The sequence below is a fragment of the Chrysoperla carnea genome, chromosome 5 (assembly GCF_905475395.1).
Source record: "Chrysoperla carnea chromosome 5, inChrCarn1.1, whole genome shotgun sequence".
Taxonomy (NCBI): domain Eukaryota; kingdom Metazoa; phylum Arthropoda; class Insecta; order Neuroptera; family Chrysopidae; genus Chrysoperla; species Chrysoperla carnea.
The window spans coordinates 15135053-15160404 of record NC_058341.1 but is presented as its reverse complement, the minus strand read 5'-3'; the positions used below and the strand labels follow the sequence as shown (position 1 = coordinate 15160404).

The 25352-nt window shown below is 29.4% G+C and overlaps 1 protein-coding gene and 1 non-coding gene across 3 annotated transcripts; both read right to left on the bottom strand.

Annotated features, from left to right (window-relative positions):
• Positions 1-1112: 1112 nt before the first annotated feature.
• On the bottom strand, positions 1113-19792 carry LOC123299627. Of its 2 annotated transcripts, XM_044881893.1 has the most exons (8): positions 19573-19792; positions 7789-8262; positions 7481-7722; positions 5630-5804; positions 4203-4717; positions 3551-4015; positions 2154-2249; positions 1113-1635 (listed from the first exon to the last, which is right to left on the bottom strand). In XM_044881893.1, the coding sequence occupies exons 2-8, from the start codon at positions 8219-8221 to the stop codon at positions 1432-1434; spliced, it is 2130 nt and encodes a 709-aa protein (XP_044737828.1). In that variant the 5' UTR covers positions 8222-8262; positions 19573-19792; the 3' UTR covers positions 1113-1431. The 2 variants fall into 2 exon arrangements, with proteins under 2 accessions (XP_044737828.1, XP_044737829.1); XM_044881894.1 differs by lacking the exon at positions 2154-2249 and having other exon boundaries at positions 1115-1635; positions 19573-19791.
• A 1681-nt stretch (positions 19793-21473) lies between these two features.
• Positions 21474-21666, bottom strand: LOC123301920. Its single transcript, XR_006535476.1, has one exon. It is a non-coding gene; the product is annotated as a U2 spliceosomal RNA (small nuclear RNA).
• Between the last annotated feature and the right edge of the window lie 3686 nt (positions 21667-25352).

Here is a 25352-nt window from a genome sequence, read left to right as displayed (position 1 = left end):
TTTGTTTTGAATACCAGTATTCATAGAATATATTAATTAATTTAATTTTTCTTGCATAAAATATGAATCATATTAATTAAAAATGGACGTAATTAGCATTTCACATAAGAATATGAATAAATATCGTTAATTACGTGCAAAAAGCCACATATATAGATTTAGTACATCCACAAAGAAAATAATTCCTTTTTTTTGTTTTGGATTAGAAGTTGGAGTGTGAAATTATTTTTTGACCTGTTGCAGTAACTTAACGAAAATATGCAGCACCGTTAACCGTTTTGTTTTGTATCTACATATCAAAAAACAACTAAATTTATGCCTATAGAGTTTTTTTTTTCTTTTGTAGTTTTTTTAGAATATTTTGCAAAGAACTACTCACATTTAAATTGATTTAGACCTATTTTATATAAATGAAACTAAACAATATAAAATAGATTTCATAGTAACAAGAAGAGCGCTTAGCAACAATAACATATTAACATCAAATATCTATACAAAATCTTATATTCGCTGTTTTGGGACATCTTTTTTTATCTTCTTTCTCATCGTAATAGAGTAGGCGAGAAGGTCGTAGATGTTCGTGGAAGTACGAAGCATCGATGTCCTAATTTTTAAATTTCCTAGAGTAATACGGACCCAAAAGTTACAAAAAAACTACTCAATTTCACAATATTTGTTAATATTTTGTAAAAACTTCCCTGAAATCGACTTTAGTATGAGTTTTTGATCGATATCTCAAAAACTCTCCATCCAATCGTTAAATGAACACGATTTTTGTATTATTTGGGTCAAAATTACCTTATCTACAGAGTTTTATTGGAATTGCTTCTTTTACTTAAGTCAGCTATCTAGGATTGAATATAGATATTTGTGATTTTAACTTTTTTTTTAAATTTATTTATTAAGTGGTGAAAATAGTTTTCCTAATTTTTCACACGAAACAAAAAAAAATCTCTCACCAAAATATTCTCAATTTAAGCTCTGGCAAAAATTTCCCAATATAAAAAAAACTCGTCATTCTTTTACAACATAAAAATACAAAAAATTGTCACCTATTTTGACCACATTTTTTTAAATGTAAAAATTACAGTAAAACTAGATTAAAAATCACAAGAATTTTGTTTATAATTTAGTATTAGAGATTCTTTTTTTAACCTCGAAACTTTATCGCCTCGCCGAATGAGCGAAGAGTGATTAAAGTTCTACGTAATTTCTTATAATACAAAAAGAATTTCTTAATCCTTTTTTTTTTTTATTCTTAGGATTTCTTAATTGAAAACTAATTCAGTCAAAAACAATTTTCCATTCCTTAATAAGTAGAATTTCCTTCATGGAAATTTTCATCGATTACAAAGAGCGTAATACCGATTTAGATTTTATTGTTGAAAATCTTCTCAGATTTGAAATTTATAGATGATTTTTCTTTGGTTATTACGACGTGTTTGTCGCTTTATTGATATTAGCAATTTCCACATGTGAAAATCCTAAAATACTTTCTATAGCACGTAAATGTCCACGATGATTTTCCTTATCAGTTAAGAAATAATAAATTGCTGATTTTAGGAACTGTAATGTTACTTCCGGATCTAAATCAGTTTTACTTCCTTGTGCCTCCACTAGACGTCGATACATTGCCTGGAAACCAAAAAACCAACAAAAAATTAATTAACCTTTTCTAAAATAAATAAATCCACAAAAAAATGCGTCAAAATTTATTTTTTGGTCGAAAAAATTCATTGGATCATTCTTAACACATCCTCCTAAAAAAATATGCATAATTTTTAAGCTTTCGCGTAACTTGGAAGTTTGTACGCAGAGCTTCATACGTGTTAAGAATGGCCCCCAAATAATACTTTCTGACCTACAGTTTGACGAAATTTTTTATGGTTCAACCCTAAATAAATAAATTGAATAGAAACCAAAAGTCACCATGCTTTTAAAGCTAAAAAATTTCGAAGATGGATGGTAAATAAATTAGTAAATAGAAAGGATTGATTCTCCTCCTGTATGTGAAAATGAAAAATCATGCAGAAATTGTTAAAAAAAATATGGCGTGCTTAACATGCAAAGTTGTGCTGTAAATGTTTTAAACCAAGCGAATAAAAAAAAAATGTTTGCGTTTTTTGTTTGTTTGTTTTATGTATTGTACAGACCTTACGGGCACCTAATACCCATAATGATACAGCCTCCTTTGCACTGAGCAAAGTCTGTGCACTAGTTGCATGTTGATCGGCTGATTGACACACGTCCTGATTGATGTGTAGAGGCGTAGAACAGATGCAGAGCGAGCGACAAATATATGAAGATCGATATCAGATTATAATATTTCCAATTTCAAAATGTTTTATTAGTAAATACAAAAAAATCAATGGATAAGCAACTTCCTTACATTCATTAAAATCGTTTTCCATTTTGGGCGATAACGTATTTTTTACATTAAACTCGAAGTTTAATTTCGTTACGGATTGAAGATTGTTAAGGTTGTTACGAAGAAAATTCTATTTTACGACAAACTTTCTAAAAATTAACAGTCAATTAATAAGGAAAACCTTACCAAAATATGATGTCATTCCTGTACGTGGTTTTCTTGAAAAACGATGTTAAAAGTTACTGGGTTAGGCCGTGTAATTACATTGTATTATAGACAAACGACGGTAAACACACTGATTTAAGGCTCATAACTCGGGACTCAGAAATGACAGCTTCATAAAAAATACGAACAATAATTTGGCAAATGTCTTTGGAATTCAAGACTTTGATGAATCAAGTTGTGAAGGAAATTCCTTTTATACCGACTTTCCCAGGAAGTAATATCTTGAATTGGGTCTGAGGCATTCAATTCATTCCATTACGACATTCTCTAAGTACGAGGGCTGCCTGAAATAAATGGTAGCTTAGCCCGTGGCTAGCTGGACATCAAGTAAGATCAGAAACTCTTGAAAAATTTCTTCAATTATGAGACACTTATGACAGAGGAAAATGTCAAAAAAAACTTAGGAAGATAGTACTAATATCCTACTCTTTGGATTTATTAAAAAGACTTCCGTAAACCTTTTTATAGAATGTAACACCCTCATAATAACATACAGTAGAACCTCGATAGCCAAAAAACCTCTATAAATTAATAAAGTAACGCCTTCCCTCCTCCACGGGACATGAAACCTTCGTTACTCCTTTGCATTTAAAGGAATATTTTGAGCAAATTGAGCCTCCGTTAGGCTATAGATCACTACCATTGGGCTATACAACCAATAAAAAAGTAGAAATTTCGCTTACTTTTAAACCGCCTTAACTTTATAAGCCTTTCGAAGTTTAAAACTCCATACTCATTGAGATTCGACTGTAATAATCTTAAGATAGAAAAATCACCTAGCTATTGATAATTTTTTCCGATTAAATGTAAGGAAGCTAGAAATTTTTTAAAATGAATTTTAGTAATTTGCAAAAATATATTTTTGTGGTTGTTAAATATTTTGATAGCCGACAAAAAGGCACTAAAACTCATCTCATTTAATTTAAAAACAAAAAACAAGACTTTGATCAAACCAACCTTAATATTATCCAATTCAATCTGTGTCACTTGTAATTGATGTAATAAATCGGCAACAGATACACGACTAAGCGCTGTTGAAGTACTAGCACCAGGAGTCACATCACCATTTGCAACAACCGCACCACCGTCAGCAACATCTTTACTATCTTTTGTATCCGCGTACAATTTGAGATAGATTTTCTTTTGTTTTTCCTCACTATCTTTTAATTGTGTAACTACATCGTCTAATTGCTTTTCTAGGTCACGTATGCGTTCTTTAGCCGTCTCATAATCAGGCATTAATTGACAATAACGTTCATTCACTTCGGACAAGGTTTTTAGTAGGGCTTCAACGCGATCGTTATGTTGTCTTTTGAGCTCTTGCGTTTCATCTCCATGCAAACGGGTTAATTCTTGTAATTTATTTTCATAATATTCAATTAATTTTTTACGTTCTTCGTCTCTGTCTTCAATTTCTTCATCCTAAAAAACAATAATCCATCATAAATATTTGTTCCAACTTATACACTGTTATAGGCAAATGAATTTCTGAAAATAAGTTAAAAATTCCGCGAAATATAAAATTTTTCTGCTATTTTAACGTTTTAATAACGCAAGGCGGTATAAATTACTCAATTTTAAAGCTACAATAATCGATTTATTAACTTACAGTTTCAACAGCTTTATCCCGTAGTTGATGACTTGGTGAAGCCCCAACCAAATCATCAAAATGTCCCGAATCTGTAGTACATGACGTTTGCATTGTATCCTCTGTAGGCACTGACGAAGTTGAGGACAATGCTGGTGGTGGAACTGTTTGGGACTGAATTGAAGCGGACAACTGTTGTTGTAATAATATTTTCGTCTCATTTGAAACAGTTTCATTGACAGGTTGATTTGGGGAATCATCTGGTGTATTTTCACAGACGGTCACCACTTCGCTCGAAGAATTTGATTTATCATCGGATGGAGAATTTAATGATGCTTTGTAAAGTCGTAGTTCTACGACTTCTTTTGTTAAACGAAATATATCACTATCTTTTTGTTCTAAATCTAATTTTGCCTGTTGTAATAACGATTTTAAACGTCTGATCTGACGTTGGGCACGTTGTGTTGGCGTTAAATATTCATCACCTGTTTGTCCAGCATGTGAAGAACAATGTACTACATATTTCATTTTTCTCCCTGTAAAATTTTCGATAAATAATTAAGTTAGAGTAATTAAAAATAGGTAATTAATTGTATATAAAAGCAAAATATGCGAAAAAAGTTTTTTCAGAATAATTCATATTTAATATCGTAAATGACGGACGCATTATAAATTCAGTATTAAAACAGGAGAAGGCGGTATAAGATCGACCTTCACCCTATTAATAAACACGCCTATAATAGCTTATCTACCGAAAAGTGTTCAGGGCTACTTTCAATTAAATTAATTTTAATCAATTTTTTTTATTTGAATGCATTGAATGTCTATTCCAAGATGTGACATTGTCAGTTAATTATATTTTAAATGAGGCTGATCTTAACAATTTTCGTCAAGTTTTAATAAATCTATAACGATGTTTCCAAGAAAATTGGGGAAGGGATGAATTTTGAAATTTCCAAACGCGATAATTTTTTTTAAGTAAGATCAAAAAATTCGATAATTTCTTAGTTACAATAAAATAGTTTCTTGAAAAAAGCTCATACTTTTTTCTTTATATTTTCTTTTTTCTTTATGCAAAACAGCCAAAACGGTATGCAAAAAAAAGCAAAACAGTCAAAATTATTCCATTAGGTTTTGTAAGAGTAAGAAGGACAGAACTATAATTTTCACATTCGAATTTGGAGGAAACCCAAACGCGAGAAAATTTTTGAAATTGAAACTATTGCAATAAATCAGAGGAAGTTCGGGCATAAAACTCCTTTCTAGAAACTGTAGTAAGGTCAACAATTCTTACAACACATAAACATTCCTAAATACAATAATGGAATTTCAAACATTCCCCCGTTTTTTATAAAAATTACAAAATAATTCATAAAAATTAATAAAGGAAATCATAAAAAACTAGTTGCATTAATTAATTTATATTATTAATTAATAATTATAATTACCAGAGAAAGTTGTACCATTTCTGGCAACATAAGCGTGATCACATGACGCTGTGCTTGCAATACTGCTGTAACTGTGTAACGAATCCAAATCATCTTCATCATCTTGATCGAATCCACGATCAGGACTTACTGGTGGCGTATGTGGACTGGCTGTTTGTGTTGACAATGACAAGGACTATAAAAAGGCAAAATAATTATGTTATTAATAAATTAAAAGGATCTTTTTAATATTATTAATGAATTAATGTGGGGAGTTGAATAGTCATTAGAGGTAATTTAGTTGATTAATAATGAAGTCGCAGAGGGGTTAGATGAATTGAGAATTATTAGCAATGCTATTTAGCACACATTTATAATTCATATGAGACTAGTTTTTTCTCCTTAAAATGAATAACAATGTATTGTGCAACGCACTAGATTATAATCTCGGGTGTCCTGTTTACAAAAGTATTTTATAGGCTTTTAAAGGTGTATTTTCCTGCTGATACTTGACTCATTTTTACAATTTGACGCTGATGCTTGACGCTTGACATATCTTTATTTTTTTCAGCAAGATGAAACTCTAATTTGACGCTCAAAGCCAGCGTTAAGCGTCATCTAAAGGTTACATCTTTATACAACATTTTCTCTTAAAATTTTCTTATGAATTTCGATTGTCCTGTATAATTGATGATACTTTTTGACGGTAAAATCGACATGGAAACATGGAAAGGCATACCAAAGGAAATATTTTTTCCTCGAAGGAGTTAAAAAATATATATGTGGGATGTTGAATAAAAACCAAATTTGGGTTCATTTCCAGTCAAAAATGATTAAAACTTCCTGAAGGACACTGTATTTTCGAAAACACGCTCCTAAATATTCAATTTATTTGTAATATACTACAAAACATGATTATAAATATTTAATTGCACAAGATGTATACAGGAAAAAATCAATAATGTTTATCTTTTTTTAAAAAAAAGAAAATTTAAATTAAAATTGACAATGAAAAATGTGTACTTTTTCACATAAAGATGAAAAGATACCCTCATGAATACTTTAAATGACCTTTCGTAACCTTTGAATTTTTTCCTATCCTAACATCAAACGAAAATAAAATAAATAAACAACAAAAAACTAACATTCAGAAAACTTTCGACAGTAAAACCCCGATTATGTATAAAATCTACATAAATTATTAAAGTTTCATTCTATCATTTCCCCACAGGGACTGAAATTTCCTTCTAAAACTGAAACGAACAATACGAGCATGTAGCTTCGAGTAATTTAACAAATATGGAAGAATAGTTCATTTCTTCTATTAACATGTAAGCAAAAATGGGAGACTGTAATGAACCTTCTTAATTTAAACTCTTCAAGTGTTCGATCCTTACTTTAAATATTAACGTAACGAGGTTCTACTATAATTTAAATGTCACGTGTGAAATTCTATCCTTTTGACATTTAACATTGTATATCCATTGTATATCTTTATTTAAAGTTATGCAAAAGTCATATATTATATGTAATGCATATTGCATATATAAAAGATAGACAAAAGTAAATTGCCTATACAATCAAAGTTAGAAATAAAAATTTATTAAGGTTATTATCAAAACAATTGTTGAAAATCCAATTTTAAAGTACACTGAGAGGTATTTATATACAATCAACCTATAATCTATACAGCTGATATGAAAATTTATACGGGGTGCTCAATGGGAAAAAAAAATAGTACTTGAAATTAAACATTTTTTCTGATTTGATGCACCTGATTCTGATCTGATTTTTTTTATAGTAATTTCCACTTTTAGTGTTCCACTTTTTTTACCACTCAGTACAAAAAAAAAACTATCTTTATGTACTTACAAGGCTTCGTTGCCGCGTTGGCGATTCTTGAATATCTTTAAATGGACTCTTATTAATTCCTGGACTTTTTCGTGTGGCCGATGGGGTACTAGGTGCATTCGTTCGTTGTCTATGATTTGGGGATCGTTCCGTGTTTAAAAATTGCGTGGAGGTAGTGAAGGGCCCCGAATTTACGGAGCCCTTACCCCCACCCCCTTCCCCGTTTAAATTTATCTTACTTGTTGAATGAAATTGTTGTGAATCTATGAAAGACAAAAAAATTCCCTTTTAGAAAATTACTTCCTGGTTAGAATTTTCGAGGAACTTACCATGTCTATGAGTACCAAGTCCACATGAATGACTGTTCGAAACATGATAATGTTGGTGTCCTTTCAACGACGGCGAAGTTGACAACAAACCACCCCCAATCATATTTGTTGTACTGCATTGGTGGTGGCTACTGGTAAATCGATCACCGCGCAAGCGTAACGAAGTTGAACGTCGGAGCATGCCTGGTGATGGTGTCAATGACGTTGATTTTGTTGATACGGGTATTTTTGTGACATTTCCTGGTGACGGTGTCGTTGATTGTAATAATACTTGTGGCTTACCCAAAATTGTATTTAAATTTGTTAAACTACTTCGACCATTTTGGGCTTTCTGTTGTTTATCACAGTTTGTACATTTTGATTGTGTCAATAATGTATTTGGACGATTTAATTGTTGTGAATTTGTTATTGTTGACGGCATCTCTGCACTCATTGTCTTTTATGAAATCAGTCTTTTTGTCAAGTTACCCAAATCTAGAATTAGAAAATTTTGATTGTTTAAAGCCGGTCCTGGGTTATGTTTTTTTTTTTTTAATAGTCTAATTGTAGACCAATAATCGTGCTTTGAAACTATGAAATTAAAATAACCTTGAGTGCACACGAAAAAAAATTTGTCGTGAAACATCACTTAACTTCCATAGTAACATACCGAATATTACGTCGTTGAAATTCAAAATTAAAAAAATCAAAAAACCCAACCGCGTTAAATAAAAACCTTAAGAGGAATCAAAAGAGGGACCTTAAGAGGACCTAAAAGTCGCGAAAATTTTTTTTGTTTAACTATTACTTATTGAGCCTTTGAAAAATCCTTCTTTGAAAAACAAATTTTTATTTCCGAATTAGATAAAACTTGATATATACAGTAATTTTGTTCCAAAATCGGGTTTATTTGACACTTAATCGAACATTTTTAACAATCTCGCCTGAAATTCTATATGAAACTCATATACATATTTATTTTGGTTAATTCATAGAATTTAAAAAATTGTATAATTATTTTGATCTAGAAATCCGAAACCTTGAACAAGTATTATTTCGCAACAAACACAAAAAAAAAAATACATTTTTCTCAATAAAAAAAATTGAAATATATTTCAAGGTCGCATGATATCAATTTCAAAATTAACTTAAAAACATAATAATTATCTTAATTAAGCTCAAATATATACAAACAAACGCAGGCGCACTCAAGTATAACTTTTCATAACAAATTAAGATTTATGATAATTGATAACGAACCTGTTCGACAATTTTTTTTACTTGAAGCAAAATATTTTATAAATTTATATTAAATCAGTTCACACTTTCAAGTAGTTTCAATATTAACTCATTTACACACCTACTTTTGAAATTATATTATTTTAAAAGTGCTATGGATAGAATAGGACGAACACGTCAGTCAAATTGTACACGGTTTCTTTTTTATCACATATTTTGATAAAAACATATTTTTTAAGATAAGAAAATATTTATTTTAATAAAAACAGCTTGTACAGGTGTTTGGAAAAGTCATTAATAAATTATGTATTCAGAGAAAATCTAGTGTGAACTCTTCATATATTGCAAGCGTAAAATAAAGAATCAGTTCTGCTGGCAAATCTTACGCTGCCTTGAGAAGACGTTCAAAATGAAACGAATTTTCCCATTTTTAAATTTTATAAGTATTTAACAACTTTTTGGCTATTCTATATTTTAATAATTTTGTCTTAGAATTTTATTTTCTATCTGATGCAACAAGAGCGTCCATTACTCCTGACACACCCTGTTTATAAACAAAATTTGCTCTCAAAAATACATACTGAATAGAAAACAAGAAGTTTCTAAATTTTTTCAAACCAAATCTAGCCCTTATACTTTAAAAAACGAAAATATATGCTATTCATTTCTTCAGACTATACCACAAATTTTAAACAAGGACTCTTCAAGCTTTTAGTATTTTTATTTAATGCAACACAACTTGTATTTTGAATATGTATTCAACAAATTTTTAATTTCATCAGTAAGCAAATGTTAAAATATGGTATTTAAATTATTTATTATCAATTACATCAAACCGGAATATTAAACAAAATTTTTTTATTAAATCCTTGAAATTAAAAAAAAATTATATTTATATAAAGCAACTAAGTTTGAATCAAGACAAATGCATTGAGGATTCAATAAGCCACGCACAGTTGTATGAAGCTTCATAACTTATGGTCCACACCATCAACTTTTCAGCTTTTGTTTGTAAACATTAGACTTACAGAGAAAATAGTTAGTTTTTTTCCTACGGAGCACTAAAAAATTGTAAAATATAATACAATTTTTGAATTTTTCGTAAAAATCATTCATTTGCGAGAATTCTTCGAGATTACAGTCGTTTCTCGAAACTCGAACCCTCGAAACAACTGTCGCTAATAATAAAAAAAACTTGGTTTAGAATTTGTCATGTTTTAAACTTTACTTAAACATAAGCTGACAATAAAAATAGTCTAAACGTTTATTTTCTGGTACGGATTACTAAGAAAATTATTTGAAGGCTTGTCTGGCTGGGAATTTATTTACAGAAATACTAAAAACAGTTATAAATGAAAGCTTGTTCTATCATTTTAAAAATAGAATTATGTTTTTTTTTTTTATGAAAACAAAAACAAAACAATAAAACCATTAACGGAAGTTACATGATGTATTACATTACAAGATTACAACAAAAATCATTTCCACTAATAATATGTAGTAATTAAGAAATTAGAATTATTTAAAAATGACTTTCACATTGTAATGATAAGTGAAAACATTGATCCTTTATAAGGCTTCAAAAATATTATATTTGTAATAGGGAAAGATTTAGTACCTTGACCTGAGTCAATGAAATAATCTGTTAAACTGTTACTAAATGTTCTGAGAAGAAAATTCCTATCAGAAAAACTTATATATAATTTCCAACGCTTCAATTATATGCTTCATTTATGCAATGGGTAACGAAGATTCATAGTACCTCAAGGAATGAACCATGGTTCATTATGCCATTGTACTTAAATCACATATTAGTAAAGTATTTACATAATTTTGATCGATTGCTGTTTAATAAGAAAATTTCCAATCGAGAGATAATTTCCATTATTACTAAAGAAAAATAGCTTTAAAAACAATCATGATTCAAGGTACAAGACTCTCCCATATTACATACAATAACAGCAAAAAAACTAGTTTGGCAATATTAGCACGTGGAAGTATAGGTACGGTCGTCATCCGTTAGTTATAAAGCAATTAGAATTTTATTTATCAGATCTCAATCAATAAAAATAATAATTGTAAATCAATAAATATAAAAATCTATTCCTTTACTTTTATAATTAATATATAATAAATAGTATTGATGGCCGGTTTTGACCATATTTAAACAATTAATATTAATACTTATATTATACAATTTTCTCTAGTAATAAATTACGACAACTTTCTTAATTTCAATGTCTCGCCAATAATATAAAAAAAAAAAGAACCTGTTATTTTAGTGTGTGACATTCTGTATAAATTAATAAAAATATAAGGTGTCACACACATAAACATGATTGTATTTGCAATAATTAGTTCGATTTTTTGCAGAATTTGGATAAAATCGGTGTAGATTAGTTTTGACAATTAAATAGAAAAACTGAAAAAAAAACCCGAATCATTTTTGTTTTAATTAAACAACGAAATTTTATGTTTAAGTTGTTGAGAAAAATAAATTTCAATAAATCTTTTATTTAAATTAAAACATTTTAAAGTAAATTAAGAACATCAGCGATTAAAAACCGCTCTCTTGGGTATACATCACACAATTTAAATGACTTGTTATTATTCTCATAACTCGTTATGAATGTGGGACATCCTGTAATTTAAGTTAATTTTCACTTTTTATTATACTTTATATATTTTTTGTTTTGATATTTTTAAGATCTTTCACTCTAACTGTGTTTTAACCTTTATTTTAAAAATACATCAATATTTTTTTGTATAAAATATTAAATATCTAAGCTAAGATGAATACGATGTTATCATTTCTCTAATACCAGACATTAACAGGATGTCCCAGACAAACGATTCCCAACTATTAAAACCTGACTTTAAGATAGTAAATCGGCATCTAAAGTATATTTAAGTAATTTAAAAAATAATAATAATAATAAAAAAACAACTTTATGATTGGTTGTGCCGTCTTAATATCCGTTAAGACTAGGAGCCAATCGTAATCACACTAAATTCACATTTTTCGACTTGTTTTCATGTAAAATTATGTTATAATCTAGTAAAAAATTAGTTGAGAAACAAACCATTTATCATCCTGCATGTTGTTTTATCATTTCTTCGTGTGATGGCGTTACTAAAGCGATATGTTGACGTCACTAGTGTATGAATTTACAGTTAAAAAAAACCACTTTCAATTGAAAAACTTCTTTAATTTTCTTCACTTTTGTAATTGTTTTATACGCAACGATATCGAAAATTTTCGGTTTTTGTTTTAAATAGAAATATCTATGTTGACTATTCCTGAATCAACTTTGGATATAATTAATCACTTTGAAAATGTAAAAATATTTAAGTTCTGAATCATCTTGTACAGAACTTTGGTTGCATTTCTTGCGGTTGCATGCTTCTAATAATTACAAGTAATTTCTTCATCAATAAATAAAATTTTTTTTGTAAAACCATAGTCTATACAGATACCATCGCTGTTTGCTATATAAAATATATTTCTATCGCAGTACAATCACCTTTTGTTACATAAATCGGTCACTGAATTAATAATAGACAATAGTTTTAGTTTGATTTAGTTTAGTTATACCACAAAGGGTTGTACGAAGTACCTCCCTTTTTGATTATTGCAAACATTATAGCCACCATAGGTAAAAAGAGATACACGATATCTTAAAATAGTTAATAAGAATGAGACAATATGAATTTGCAAATCAATACAGTAATGTGCAGCTTTTAGATTCAAATATCAAATTGTTAAGGTTTTTTTATTTAGTCATGATTTGAATTTTCCAAGTCAATTTTCTCTAAGCAGTAGAAATTTCTTCATAGTTTTTGGACGTTTTGAACTCTCAATTTCTTACAGATCTGAGATCAGTAAAAATTTTGGAAGCTCTTCGCATTTTACAATTTGAACACATTTAAAATAATTTATCCCATTTCAATGAAGTAGAGAAAAACTACATAACATTCAAAAATGAAGTAAAACAATCTTAAAATTTATCACGAAACTTTTAAACTCATTTCACATTCCGTTAGGCCCGTATATCAAATCAGCAAATTCAGTAGTCGTAGTGTCGTTAAAAAAAGGAAGAAGACAAGGTTATAAACCTTTTTTTATGTGTATCCTTGAAAAATAGAAAATCCTTTTTTTCATATATGTTGTGTTTTTATACAGTTGTGACATGAATATTAAATAAGTAGGAAAAGTTTTTGTTTTTCACACAAGATAATGATCAACTTTCGTGTAGTGTTATTAGAAATATGTTAGAAAACTATCTCGAAAAAGTATACTCCTCTAAATATAACTGAATCTGATTGAGTCATCGTATAAAAAGGCAGATACCTTCAACTCAAACTCTTTCTTTCTGTATTTAACTCAAGTTAAATACAGAAAAACTTTTAAATTTTTAAAAAGAACTTCAAGAAGTATTTAATTATTGCCTCGGCCTAAAAAGACCATACAAATCCTTGAAAAATTAAAATTTTTAAAAATAATATTTCTGGGATAGTGGCTTTATTTTCTTATAAATTGTTTATTGTATGTTAATGTACAAAAATTGTAAATATTTATTTTGTAGACTGTCTGCAAAATTGATTAAAACTGAATGCACTTTTTTCAACGCAAGATTAATCAAGTGAAAATCATGTTTTTATGAATATTTTAATTTTTAATTCAAAAACAAAAACAAACAAAAACTTGCCTGAAACTTTTGTCAACAAACATAATATCCTGACATAATTCCGCTATTAAACATTTTGATATAATGGTGGCTTATAAATAGACTTAATTGTATATCAACCTTATAGCAGAGAATTTGTATTCCGTGAGAACGAATAAAGATGAATTTTATCTCGGCCTTATGGCTAGGATAAATTGTATCCCAGCCTTATGGCTAGGATGAATTGTATCTCAGCCGTATGGCCAAGATGAATTTCATCTCAGCCTTATGGCTAGGATGAATTGTATCTCAGCCGTATGGCCAAGATGAATTTCATCTCAGCCTTATGGCTAGGATGAATTGTATCTCAGCCGTATGGCCAAGAAGAATTTCATCTCAGCCTTATGGCTAGGATGAATTGTATCTCAGCCGTATGGCCAAGATGAATTTCATCTCAGCCTTATGGCTAGGATGAATTGTATCTCAGCCGTATGGCCAAGATGAATTTCATCTCAGCCTTATGGCTAGGATGAATTGTATCTCAGCCGTATGACCAAGATGAATTTCATCTCAGCCGTATGGCCAAGTTGAATTTCATCTCTGCCTTATGGCTAGGATGAATTGTATCTCAGCCGTATGGCCAAGTTGAATTTCATCTCCGCCTTATGGCTAAGATGAATTGTATCTCAGCCGTATGGCCAAGATGAATTTCATCTCAGCCTTATGGCTAGGATGAATTGTATCTCAGTCGTATGGCCAAGATGAATTTCAACTCGGCCTTATCTCTAGGATACATTGAATCTCAGCCTTATGGCTAGGATGAATTGTATCTCAGCCGTATGGCCAAGCTGAATTTCATCTCAGCCTTATGGCTAGGGTGAATTGTATCTCAGCCGTATGGCCAAGATGAATTTCATCTCAGCCTTATGGCTAGGATGAATTGTATCTCAGCCGTAAGGCCAAGATAAATTTCATCTCAGCCTTATGGCTAGGATGAATTGTATCTCAGCCGTATGGCCAAGATAAATTTCATCTCAGCCTTATGGCTAGGATGAATTGTATCTCAGCCGTATGGCCAAGATAAATTTCATCTCTGCCTTATGGCTAGGATGAATTGTATCTCAGCCGTATGGCCAAGATGAATTTCATCTCAGCCTTATGGCTAGGATGAATTGTACCTCAGCCGTATGGCCAAGATGAATTTCATCTCAGCCTTATGGCTAGGATGAATTGTATCTCAGTCGTATGGCCAAGATGAATTTCATCTCAGCCTTATGGCTCGGATAACTTGTATTTCAATTGAAACCAACTTATAAAACAGAATGGATCGTTGAAATGAACACCCTATACTTTCTAAAATAACGGGCGCCTGCAAGACCAGATAAAAATATTCATTCAAGAACATATTTTATCGTGTGTATATACACATTTTATGCGGGATATTTTATCGCGGTTATTATATATATCCGCAAGTTAAAAATCGTGCTACCGTTGGATAAGCCATTTCTTAAAATAATGTGACCGTTTAAATTTAATTGATTTTAATTTTCCGTTTATAATGTAATTATTCTAATTATTTATTTGCTGCTAAGGAAAACTGTTATAATCTCTAATAAGAAATGATATTATATTGTATACAGTTGTAAAATAAGGTTGAGAATACATGTGCTATAGAAAAGTATCAATGTTTGTTATAATCTGACACATCTCCTATGCTATTCTTGCACGAAAATTAGAATACTTTCGTATTTCAAAGTGATACGTATATTTTCGGCCTTAATATGTGGCAGTAATTTATAAGTCAACAATATGTCGCAATTTGTAACTAATAAAAGTAATAATAAAATTAAAATCTAATCAAACTAAAAAAAAGAATTATTTGTAATCAATTTTTTTCCTCTTATCGGTTATTTAAATTTTAATACTAGAACGGATTTATTAAGATTTTATTTCCCCCATGAGGCGAGGAACCTTTATAGTTTTATTTCCTAGCCCAACGGCTAGGATGCGTTGTATCATGGCCTCAGGGCTAGAATGAAGGAAGAATGAAATTAATCTCAGAATAACGGGTAGAATCGAATTTGAATGCTACACATTTTAGACTTATGGCTAGAATACATTTCATCTCGGCCTTATGGTTAGAATGAAATTTATCTCAGTCCTATGGCCAACATAAATTGCAATCCAGCCTACAGGCTAGAATGAAATATTACTCAGCTTTGTGGCTGAGATAAGTATTATATGAATAGGATGAATTATTTGTCATCTTTAGAGCCAAGGTGAATTACAGGATGATTTATCTCTCAAACTTATGGCTAGGATAAATATTACTAGGATTATAATTATGTCCTAGCCTTATGGCTAGGATGAGCTGTATTACAGCCTTATGACTATGGTGAATTATGCCTCGAACTTAAGAATACAATGAACTCTCAGTCTGACAACTTAGATAGCTTCTATCTCAAGCCTAAAAGGCTAGGACGAATTATTTTATCTCATCCTTATGGCTGGAATGAGATTGAGCCTTATACAGAAAAACAACTTCTAAGGAAGCATTTACGGTATTTTAAGCATAAGAAATGAATCTTTACGTTTTTAGGTAACCTGATTCCAAATGTGCCAGTTTTAGTTTTTGGCCTACTTTCGTAGGGCGTACATGGACTGAAGGAGAAATGTGGTCAAATTATTTGGTTATAGCGTAAATTTATGCCGCGTTCACACTAAATATCGCATACGGAATGATTTTACAATAAAATATAATTTTACAATAAAAGTTATTTTTATAAAACATTAAATTTAAAATTATTTTCACACCATTTTTATTAAATTAAAATAATAAATATAATGATATCAAAATTGACATTTCAATTTACTTTTAATTCCATAACCTCAATTTAAGAATGATCATGTGACTAACCGTATATCATTATACATAAAATATAAATAAGCGTGTATTTTTATCTATTGTTTAGTTGTGGGTAAGACAATACATCACAAATACGTGAGAAATTAGAACAAATTGACGCCAATAGATTGATCTACAAAAAAAAAGTATTTGTAAGGAAATCGAATTTAATATTGACAGTTTTCTTAGAAGTTGTATAAGATAAATCTCTAGAGAGGGCGCATGGGTCAAGCGGGGTCATGGCAGATAAATTTTTAACCGCCAATGGGTTTGAAATTCCTTAATCTGTACTTATATGGTTTCAAATTTATCCGCCATATTTAGTCCAATGAACTGTCAGTCAACGTTCTTTATCTCCATAGATAATTTTACCTCTATAGATGATTTTCAAAAAAATTGGCCCAAAAAATATTTCTAATTTTCAAAAAATAAGAAAATCGTAAAAATTTGATATAATCCTATTTTCAGTCTGGCGAAAACAATGCAACCAGCTAACTTCCGAATTCAATTGTTGTAACTACTTGATATGAGCAAGGATCTCCAAGGGTAAAATATGATTTCTAAACGTATGTCATTATTTACTCTATTCTGGTAAGATGAAAAAAATTCTATACTATATGAATACCTATGTATTAAATTGAAATACCGTTTATTGTATAAAATTTCTGCTTAGTTGAGTTGAAATTTAAATTACAAAAATAAAATAAAAACCCATAATTATTTGATCCGAGACCATAAATGATATCAAAGAGATACACAAAGAGTTTAAGTACAGTAGTAATTTTATACAATTTTCTTAAATGTCCCCTGTGCTCTGGTTGATCAAAAACTTTACGTGGACATGGCATATGTCCTTGAGGGTAAAGAAAGTTATCCTAAACGCAAACAAAACCGTTTCACTTCTTAGCCTTCGATATACCTCGTTCAAAATGACAAAAAAATGATTTTGATATCAATTTTGCTGTAAAAGATAAAAAAAAAAGCAGGAAATTTTACAATTTTAACGTAATATATATAAAAGCAAGAATTGTACCGTTTATTTTTCAACGGATATCATATTTCGCTATATGCACGCAAAAAAACACTTTTACCATGTGCACACACAACACATGTATGTAAATATGATTGCATAACTTGCCTTACTCCCTTTTAACATACATTATCATCAAAATAAAATCAATAGCGAACTGATTGTTATAACATTAGACAAGGACAAAAACATATAAAATACTTAAAATTTCTATATTGTCATTCTTTTCTAAGAGAATCGTTTACTATGCTTTAATAATTTGGGGTAAGTATTTTTGTTAGTTAAATTCGTTGCTCATAGTAACCAGACGCAAAATTATGTATAAGAAAAATAAACCCCATTCCTTTTATTCTGAAATCGATTTTCAAAGTGATGAAAACTTATTTATTAATATACTTTATAGTGTAGACAACCTTCATTGCATGCGGAAAATTTATTAATAGTTTATGTTAATTTTATAAAAATTTCGATTTTGCTTGTAAGAATCTGTGGATTAATTCTTTTAAACCATAATATGCAGATATTTCTCGCTTATGACCCGGATAAGACAGAAAAATAATTGTATGTCGACCAATGTCCGGGGGAAATTTGTAATGGAACCGCAAGAATAAGGTAGCGACTATTTTCACACTTTTCAAGACTAAAATCGTTCGCAACTCTAAGCCAATAATTTTTCTGGGTCCTTACAAAATCACGTCCTTATTTCAGCGTTTTTTCCACTTTCAACCCTCATATCAATCGTTTTCCAATGTTAGATTCTATCATTCAGTGAAAACGGCAGGTTACAAATATGGCCCCTTGATCAGATTACAAATATGGCTTCTATATCTTGTTGAAAACCCAAACAAAAGTTGCAGTGTGTGATGAGTGACATCATGCTCTGACGTCATACTGACAACCCGAAGACCTAGGTCCAATCTGATTGATGTGTCCCCCATTCAACTCGGAAACTTTTGTATTAGTTATTTTTTGATTGGTTAATTAAAGAACGAGATATTTAGGTGTATAGATTAAAATGGCCCACTCTGTATACACAGCGCCTTTTCGAAGTATTTCCCTGAGAAAATGAGTATATATAAATATTTCCTGCCTTTCTAACCTGTCATATTCTGTTAACGTCTGAAAAGTTGGAATACCAATTGCTGTTATTAATGTATAGGATACTAAATTTACAGAAAGTCGACCGCTCTAAAAAATTGCGAAATGTTCGGTAACCACAGCCAATGAAGTGGGACTTCAAAACATCACATTATGCGAAATATCATGTACGCATAGTTTAACGCATTACATCAAATACGTGTAATTCGAATCTGGATTAAAATCGCATAGAAAATAATTTTCACATGTTTGAAAAATAATTTATCAAACCATTAGGACAACAATAGTGTCAATTTACGGTTATAGACACCGGTATGCGTGTATACGCATTTAGGCGTACCACAAGGCCCCATTAACGCACCATGACCATAATGAAAAACAATTTCACAAAACCATAATATCAATAAATTTTAAAGTTTTCCATGCATGCGAAAAAGTAAAAGAAACGAGAAAGTTTAAACACATTATAAACAAATTCGCAAAACTAATTTCATTAAAATTTTAATTTTAATATAGTTCATAAATTTTTGAGAAAGTAATTTATTACATTAAAAAATTTAATACATATTTAGAGTTTAATACGAGTATATCAGTTTTACTTTCAAAAAAAGTTACGTAATTTTATAACAACATAGCAAAAAAATAAAAAAGAATAATTTCAAACTATTGATTTATTCAAAATAATATAATTGTTGGAATTCTTCCAACTTTTCAATTCAACGATTATATACAATAGTGACGTCACGCTTGTTAAAAAACATCGCACAATAATTAAAACTTGACACATATTCATAATTTTTCACAACAAAGCAATAATATTGCGAGAAAAATAAATGTACATAATCAAAAAGAGAAAAAAAACTTACTTGTGTAAACACAAATTTTCCGTTCAAACTTTTTGACCAAACACAAAAATTTACAAAACTTCTTATCTTATTGTCGTGTCAGCAGTAAAAATAATTTTTATTTAATACGTCATTTTGTTATAAAAATTATTATAATTATTTAAATTCACGGACATTTTAATAAAGTAGTAGAGACTACACAATGATTCTTGTTGGATATTGAAATAGTGAATGACGCGATCAACCAACCGCTTTGATATGCTTCGTGCTGTGATATACAAACTGAATTGTATATAAATTTTCATTCTGTATCAGCTGTTTAGAATGAATGATGATGTGGATACCCTTCAAAAATGAATTCTTGTGTAATTTATATACACTTATGAATACCCCAATTAGTTGGGAAAATTTACAGGATTTTGATAATCACTTCGGCAGATTTTGTGAGAAGGCTAACGATCCGCAATGATCCGGAACGATCCGCACGACCTTCTGTACGCAGTTTTGGGGCAATTTATCTCTATATTGTTTTCCTTGGTGACGTTTTCTTGAATATCTCTGCTTTTATTGATCGGATTGAAGAGAATAAGTAAAATAACTGTTTGTTATGAATTTCTGCACCGACCTTGCCTGTTATCGAACTCTGAACAAAGCAAAATAATCTCATTTCAAGAAAACCGCAGCAACTTCATAATTTCTTTCTCTTGAAGGAATTGAGTTGAAATTGGAAGTTGGAGTTGGTTGTGAAATTCTCGTTTAATAATAAAATTGAAATGTTACGGGTAAATTTGTGTATTTTTTGTGTAATCCTCAAGTAATAATATTAAAATTGAAATGTTACGTTTTTTAAGTATTTTTTGTTTTTTAATTCGCGGATAATAATGGTAAAATTGAAATGTTACGGATAAATTTGAGAACTTTTTTTGTAATTGTCGTGCAAGAATAGTAAAATTTGAATTTTTATAAGAATCAAAGATTTAAGTAAAAAGAGAATCTCCTACAATTTATTTTGTAAAATTAATAATTTGTGTATGTTTGATGCTTAACATGTGGTACTTGTTACGACATATTGCCCATACACTTTATTCATAAATATGGGGTAAAAAAAGATAAAAAATAAAAATTTTTGTAAAATTAGTAATTTATATATGTTATTGATACTTCTATTGGGTACTTATTATGACATACTGCCCATACACTTTTTTCATAAGTATGGGTTAAATATAGTTAGTAAAAATCGAAAATTTTCAAAAATTTTGTAGAATTAATAATTTGTGTATGTTTAATGTCTTAACATGTGGTACTTGTTACGACATACTGCCCATACTTTTGTCATAAGTATGGGTAAAAATCGAATCTAAAAAATCTTAAAAATTTGAAAGATAAATAATTTGTGTATGTTACTGATACTTCTATGGGGTACTTGTTATGACATAGTGCCCATACACAATTTTCATAAGTATGGGTTAAATATAGTAAAAATTGAAAATTTTCAAAAATTTTGTAAGATTAATAATTTGTGTATGTTTGATGCTTAACATGTGGTACTTGTTACAACATACTGCCCATACACCCTATTCATATGTATGGGGTAAAAATAGTAAAAATTAAAATTTTTTGTAAAATTAGTAATTTATGTATGTTATTGATACTTCACATATGTGGTACTTGTTACAATATAGTGCCGATACACTTTTCATAAGTATGGGGTAGACATAGAAAAATTCTCAAATTTTGTAACAATTAGTAATTGTGAACGTTTATATACTTTTTTAACATGTGGGGTGTGTGTTACAACATAATGCCCATACAATATCCCGCACGTATGGGGTATTAATAAAAATTCGAAAATTTCAGTTTCATGAAATATTTTTCGAATCGAAATCGAAGTGAATCGATTAATGTTAATGTTTTTTGATTATTATTATTGGGCCGATCCTGGAGGTACTGCAATACCAGGCCAACCCGCGGCAGAAGAGGAGCAAGCCCCTAACACTCCGCCATATTCCAAAAATCAGTTTAATATACTGGTCCCGCTATGCGGGACGTACCAGATATTAAGCTGATAAGAACAGATACTACACTTTGATCTTAGCCATAGGGCCGAGAAGCGATACTTACTGCCGGTAAAATTCATGGTTATATACCCTAAATTACATAAAACCACCTCCGCGAGCTATACACAAAGTTAGAATATCGTAGAACGATATAGCACCACGATATGAGAGATAGACATATACCTACATATATAAGAGTATATATACACATCTAATGGCACTCAATCACCACACATATAACATGTTTAGATAAAGATAACTAAATTTAAAAATATATAATAAAAGGAGACGCTCTCTAACGAGGGTCGGAGTACCCGATGCCATAAAATCAAGTTATATGATAATTATGTGTAAAAACTCAAAAGTGTTAAAAATAGTTAATACTTATAAAATATAAGTAACGTAATATTATTTTAACGATATTAAAATAATTTCTGAATGAAAAGTGAATAATTTTCGTGAAAATCAGAAAATTATTAATATTTCATTTTTTAGGGTATATAAGAGTGTATTTATCAGTGATACGTATGCATACCTTTTGGCCATTTTTAATCAAAATTTAGGGGGTAATATTCAGAGTATAGGAATAAAGTAAGGATAAAAATAGCAAAAAGTACAAATTTCTTATCTTACCTATACTTATGAAAACAAGTATGGGCGCTATGTTTTTACAAGTACCAGATTTAAAGTATCAAGCAACATATAAATATTAATTTTTCAAAAATTGTCGATTTTTGAGTTTTTACTATATTTTAACCCTTACTTATGAAAATGATATATGTGCACTATGTCGTAACAAGTACCGCATGTAAAGTATCAATAACATGTACCTATTATTAATTTTCCAAAATTTGAACATTTTTATGTTTCGATTTTTACTATTTTTACTCATGTTTATGACAAAATTTTACAGATAAATTTGAGTATTTATTGTGTAGTTCTCAAATAATAGTTGTAAAATTGACAAGTTAAGAACTTTGAGAGCCTTTTGTATAATTCTCCTGTAAGAAGAGTAAAATGGAAAATTTATCAAAAATAAGGTTTTAAAAACGGAAATTTTTACAATTTATCATTTTACACTTTTTGTTTTGAGTTTATTTAAATCAATTCTCGAGGAATATTAGTAAAATTGAATTGTTGCGGATTTTGTGTATTTTTTTGTGTAATTCTCGGATAATAATAGTAAAATTGGAATGTTACGTTTAAATTTGAGTATAAATTATCGTGTAATAGTAAAAATGAAATTTTTATAAGAAACATTTAAACACGGCTTTGAAAGGGAAATATTACACCTTTTGTTTTCAGTATATTTCGATTAATTTTACTAATATTAACGAATTAATTTCAATAACTTTTGTGAAATTCTCGTGTAAGAATAGTAAAATTGAAATTGGAGTTTATTAACCGAGAAATATTCAAAATTAAAGACAATTAACCGTATCTGATTACTTTTAAGCCTGATAGAAAATATTTTAAAAAGTTAGTAATTTGTGTATGGTAATTGATAGTTAACATGTGGTACTTGTTACGACATAGTGCCCATACACCTTTTTCATAAGCATGAGTAAAATAGTAAAAATCGAAACATAAAAATGTTCAAATTTTGGAAAATTAATAATAGGTATGTACTTATATAGCCCACCTTCTTGTTATAAATAACGTAAGTCATAAATATGTCAAGCCTAAAAATTGAAATTTTGTAATAACAAAGAAGTCTTAAAATTTTGATTCATTCATTTATAATTCATAATAGTCATACAAGTTGCCTAGAACAGCAAACAATAGTGTTATGAATCATACATTTATAATTCATAATAGTCATACAAGTTGCCTAGAACAGCAAACAATAGTGTTTTGAAAATTATCCAGTTCATTGACATGTAGGTGAGTGAGTATTCGAAATAAGTTTCGTAATATCGCTCTTCTAATTTTACTTAAGATAGTGGCAGAAGAAAAACAAAACAAATTTTTTTTTTTATAAATAACAAAAAATCGTTATATATTTTAAATTTTGTTTTATTTTTTAAATTTTCTATATTATTTGTTCTTTCAGAAGAAAATTATCTATTAATTAATTATTTAGCAAACGTATTAAGTAAATTATAATATCATTAAGAAGGTGGGTGGCTGTGTTGGTAGAGCACTTGACTCTGAAACCAAGGCAAGCTGGTTCGTATCCTGCAATGGCTAAATATTTACTTTTAAATTAAATGAATTTTTTCTGATATTAAAAATTTTCCACTCTTTTTATAGTTTAAGTTATCTATATAATCCGCCCTCTTGATATAGATAACGTCTGTTATACATATGTCATCCAATATATATTTCTCTGATACCAATCTTCAATAAATTTCCAAATATATTTCTCTGATACCAATCTTCAAAATAATTCCAGCGTAAAAAAGAAGTCTTAAAATTTCGATTCATACATTTTTAATTCATAATAGTCATACAAGTTGCCTAGAAAAGAAATCAATAGTGTTTTGAATCATACATTTATAATTCATAATAGTCATACAAGTTGCCTCGAAAAGCAAACAATAGTGTTTTGAAAAGTATCCAGTTCATTTGACAGTTAGGTAAGTATCCGAAATAGGCTTCGTAATATCGCTCTTCTTATTATACTTAAGATAGTGACAGAAAAAAAAAACAAAATAAATAATTATTACAGTTTGCCAAAATTGGATTCTTTATGCCATGTTTGTGCCATTACAAAGTTAAAAAAAAAGGTTTTCGATTCGTGTATACTAGATTTTTCATGAAAACTTTTTTTTATAGTTATTAGAAAACTTTTTTTTTAACTTTGTAATGGCACAAACATGGCATAAAGAATCCAATTTTGGCAAACTGTAATAATTGTTCATTTTGTTGTTTTTTTTTTTCTGTCACTATCTTAAGTATAATAAGAAGAGCGATATTTCGAAGCCTATTTCGAATACTCACCTAACTGTCGAAAATATTAATATAATTATTTATTAATATGAATAACAGAGCCCTTATGGTATAGTGATTAGCGTATCTGACTACGAATAGATAGTCCCCTGGTTCGAAACTAGGGTAGTACTAGATTAAAAAAAATTCTTCTTCTTTCTTTTCTGATTTTTATTTTCATTTTTTTTTTAAATTTCCACCACAACATATTTGCCTAGTACAAATGATGAAAAATTTTAGTTTTTTTTCGTTCAAAAACTTCAATTTTTTTCACATTTCTACTAGGAGAACATCATGGACGGACGGAATTAGCAGTACCTGATAGCAAGGTAATTGTTGTCACCTCGTAAGTCAGAAAGTTAGTGGTCTGCACACCCGTGTTTGGTGAGTATGACTTCTGGGCAGACCAATAACTTTCTGCCAAAATAAAATTTTAGACTTTCGGGGTGAAAACACTTACTTGCTTTTTCTCCCTATCAGGAATTACTAATTCGTACTTATGTTCTCCTAGTACAAATGTTGAAAAAATTGAAGATTTTTTCGTACTTTTTTGATGAAAAAGTTTCAATTTGATTGAATGGAGGAAAAAATGATTGATTTTTTTCACATTTTTACTAGGAGAACATAATGAACAGGAAGGAATATCCTGATAGGTAAGTAATTGTTTTAACTTCGAAAATCAGAAAGTTATTTATTGGTCTGTAAACTTTTGTGGTGAGTGGAAATTAAAAAAAAAAAAAAAAAACAATTAAGTTAAAACCTTATTAAATTAAAAAAAACTCATCAACTTTTGTTTTAAATAAACTATAAACT

Excerpts from the sequence above, each read along its gene's own strand:
- LOC123299627 (XM_044881893.1), bottom strand. The coding sequence starts at position 8,221 with ATGAGTGCAGAGATGCCGTCAACAATAACAAATTCACAACAATTAAAT. Across the intron at positions 7,723-7,788 it reads ACTTGGTACTCATAGACATG|ATTCACAACAATTTCATTCA; the intron begins GTAAGTTCCTCG and ends TGTCTTTCATAG. Across the intron at positions 5,805-7,480 it reads CAACGCGGCAACGAAGCCTT|TCCTTGTCATTGTCAACACA; the intron begins GTAAGTACATAA and ends GCCTTTTTATAG.